This window comes from Nestor notabilis, unplaced genomic scaffold, assembly GCF_000696875.1.
Source record: "Nestor notabilis isolate BGI_N333 unplaced genomic scaffold, ASM69687v1 scaffold15561, whole genome shotgun sequence".
Classification (NCBI taxonomy): domain Eukaryota; kingdom Metazoa; phylum Chordata; class Aves; order Psittaciformes; family Psittacidae; genus Nestor; species Nestor notabilis.
This window is the reverse complement of record NW_009916233.1, coordinates 1-3,162: the sequence shown is the minus strand read 5'-3', so window position 1 is coordinate 3,162 and position 3,162 is coordinate 1. Positions and strand designations below refer to the sequence as shown.

Sequence of the window (3,162 nt, the reverse complement as noted above, 5' to 3'; positions counted from 1 at the left end):
ACCTCAAACAAACACAACTGTGATGCTTCAGGCTAGAGAGTTGCCCCAGCAGAGCAGCTCAGGTCTGCAACCAGCTGGGAAAAACACTGCACAGGGTATGGTGGCACCCACCCCAGAGGGTTTCCTGCCTTCAACAAGTATACAGTGGCAGCAGAGACTTCTGCAGCACTGTTAAACCCAGGATTAAAGCATTCCAGTACTCTTACAACTGGGGGATTAATAGGCGTTGGCACTCTGAAAACAAAACTACCTCTAGTGAATAACATGAGCACACGTATCCTCAGAAACAGCCCTGCAGAGACATGGTGTATGGGGCCGCTCTCCTGCCCTGGGTTCAGGCCCCACACACTGGAATCAGTACCTCCCTGTGACCCACAAACCAGCCAGGTCTCCCCCACCTGAGCCCTCCTCACTGTCCCGAAGCAGGGGGTAGTTCTGGACTGCTCAGGCTGGGCTTACCTGGAGTTCCTGAAATAGGCTTTCCTGTAGGAAAGGGGCAGCTTCAGCTGGCACCTGCAAAACGAGAGAAGCATCAATCTTGACTGCTGGAGAGCAGTTGAACCTTGTCTTCAAAATAGAGAAAATGACATTTTGTCTAATTTAAGCTGTAGCTGAAGACCTCAGCAGCCCTGGAGATGGAATCCACCACTGCCTTCAGCTGACCTCACGGAAGGAGGAGAAAGGAGGATCAGTCTGCTTACTCACTTCCATAAGCATTACTGAGCCAGTCTGGGAGAGCTCCTGCAGCCTAGCACCAGCCCTCAGAGGTCCCTCCAAAGTGAGGAGCTGGGAACAAAGCTCTGGTAAGGCAGAGTACAGATATAGAAACAACCTGTTCAGGGAAGCTGATCCATACAGACTGACTCTGCTGCTATACTTGAGCACGAGGCAGCTTTGCTTAGCACCATATCACACTCAAGGAAACAGGAAAGGAATATTTCAGCTTCCACAGGGAATATGCATCTTAATCCCAAAGTAGGCCAATCTCTAATTTGTTACTGCAAAAACATGTGGGTTGGCAGTTATAGCTACAGTCATGTGCAGACTGTGAACACAAGACCACAGTTGGGACTAAGTAATTAAACATTTGAATCCAGATTCCTGTTCACCCAGCAACTGTCACTCAGCACCCCGTGTCTGTTCCAATATCATGTGAACAATGATAACTCCCTCCCTGCACAAACACAAGAATTGGGTTGTGGCAGCTGAAAGCTATTTCTTAAAATCTTCCAGGGATAGACACGTATCAGGCCAGAACTTCACTTTTCTTTAAAGCAAAGAGTAGACAGAAAAGAACACAGAAATTACTTCAACACAGACAGACTGGTCTAAATGCAATGCAAATCTTCCAAGTATTCTTTTGCCACTTTTCCACTGTTATTAAGTACCTTGGTAACATCCATCATTCTTCCTACACCAAGCACTTGAAACAACTGCATACCAGTCAATACTGATTTGTGTATTTACACAGGCAGTATCTTACAGGTTAAAAGGGACAGTATTAAACCCAGATGCCATCACTTCAAACAGCACTGGACATATGATAGAGAGAATATACTTGCATTATGTACTATCATTGTGCAAAAAAGGAAAAAAATACTTTAAAAACCCCCCACTAAGCTACACTAGAAAGCGCACTCAGAGGAAAACTAAGGCTTGAGAAAGCTCTACAGAGGCAGCTTTCCAAAACAATCGTAAGGGGCTGTGAAATACCAACAAGTCTTAATTAAAGACATTCAGAGTCCCAGCCATCCAAAAGTAAGCCCTTAAAATGAAAACACTTACTCAATCACAATAAAGGCTTTTCTGTAGAGGATCCTTCTTCTTGAGGAGGATCTGAGGGGGAGCAGTGAAAACAAGGGGCCTACAGAGCAGCAGGAGAGACCAGGCTTCGCAGACCTGCTAGTCAGTGTCAAGCAGAACAAGACAGAAGTGCCCATCTCTCAGCACTTACCCCTTTTCCTGCAGGGTGACTCTCCGAGGTGAGGTGCTCCTTCCCAATGCTCCTTCAGCTGCAGGGTTTTCCTTTTTGCTGGACTCTCCCAGGAAACCACAACTTTTCTTCTCTGTATCAAGTAACTGCCTGCCAGCAGCTACAGAGTTTGTTTCCCCAGCTGAATCCCCTATAGAAAAGCTTTGCTGCGCATTCAGGGCAGATCTGGATGAGCCAGGTGCCTTTTGGGGTTCAGCTGGAGCACAGACCTCTCTGTCACTGGCACTCGCTGCTCTCTTAGGACTCCTTCCTTGTTTGCAAACCACCCCCTTTGAGGAGCTCTTCTCAGCTGTCCTGGCACCTCGAGAAACACATCTGGGCAGGGCTTTCCTTTGCATTTTTTTCACCTCTGAGTCAGTCCTATAAGGGGCTTTTAGCTGGTATGGAGAGGGCTTCTTCAAAGAAGCAGGCTTTTTGCTTACAGCTCTCACTTTTGTGTCTACAAGAACATCCTCAACAGGTACAGGCACTTGCTGCTTTTCAGCATTCTTGGGAGTAGGTCCCTCACCTGCAGATTTCTCTCCTGTAGCTCCCTGGGCCTCTAATGGAGTTTTCAAGATGCTTTTCCTGACTTTCAATGCCTTCTCTAAGGCTCTGTTCAGCAGTTCCAGCTCCTCCAGCTCCTTGGGTGAAGGCTTGTTCTCTGTAAGAGGAGATGTTTCAGAAGGTCCAAACCTGGATCTTCCCCATTTGTCTCTACCCTAACTTGTTCTTCTAAGTGCCACCAGCTGAATGGTGCAGTGGGTGTTTTGATCAGCAACTACATAAAGAATGCAGCCAGGCTTGCCTTTTGGCAAGCTTTTGGCTTGAAGACCCAGGATGGCTGCAAGTGATAGGAGACAGTTCTCCAAAGTCAACCTCCCCTTCATCAATAAGTGACAGACAGCACATCTCGGTCAGGCCCGCAGACACTTCACCACTGGCCTTGGTTACTGCAGCACAGCTCCAAGCTAACACCAAGGGGGAAAGGGGGAGGACAAAGGTAGAGGGGGGATTCCAATCGATCCAGAGCACTGGAAGGACGCCCAACACTGAAGCTGGTCAGACCCAGGGCCAGCGAGACATGATGAGACACCAGGCCGAGAGAGAAGCACTCACCTTGACTACTGCTGGAGCCGGCCTCTGGCTGTGACTGCTCCTCTTCCTCATGGCCCCTGGGCGGGGAAAAA

General features: G+C 48.3%; 1 protein-coding gene across 1 annotated transcript in view; it reads right to left on the bottom strand.

Moving 5' to 3' along the window:
- LOC104413484 (chromosome unknown open reading frame, human C16orf59) overlaps window positions 1-2,636 on the bottom strand; it is a gene marked incomplete at its 5' end in the record, with an annotated part of 8,470 nt that extends 5,834 nt beyond the window's left edge. Inside the window, one exon of the mRNA XM_010024487.1 lies at window positions 2,502-2,636. Within this exon, the coding sequence (XP_010022789.1) occupies window positions 2,502-2,636 (135 nt within the window). The remainder of the gene's footprint in view (window positions 1-2,501) is intronic.
- Window positions 2,637-3,162: the final 526 nt, after the last annotated feature.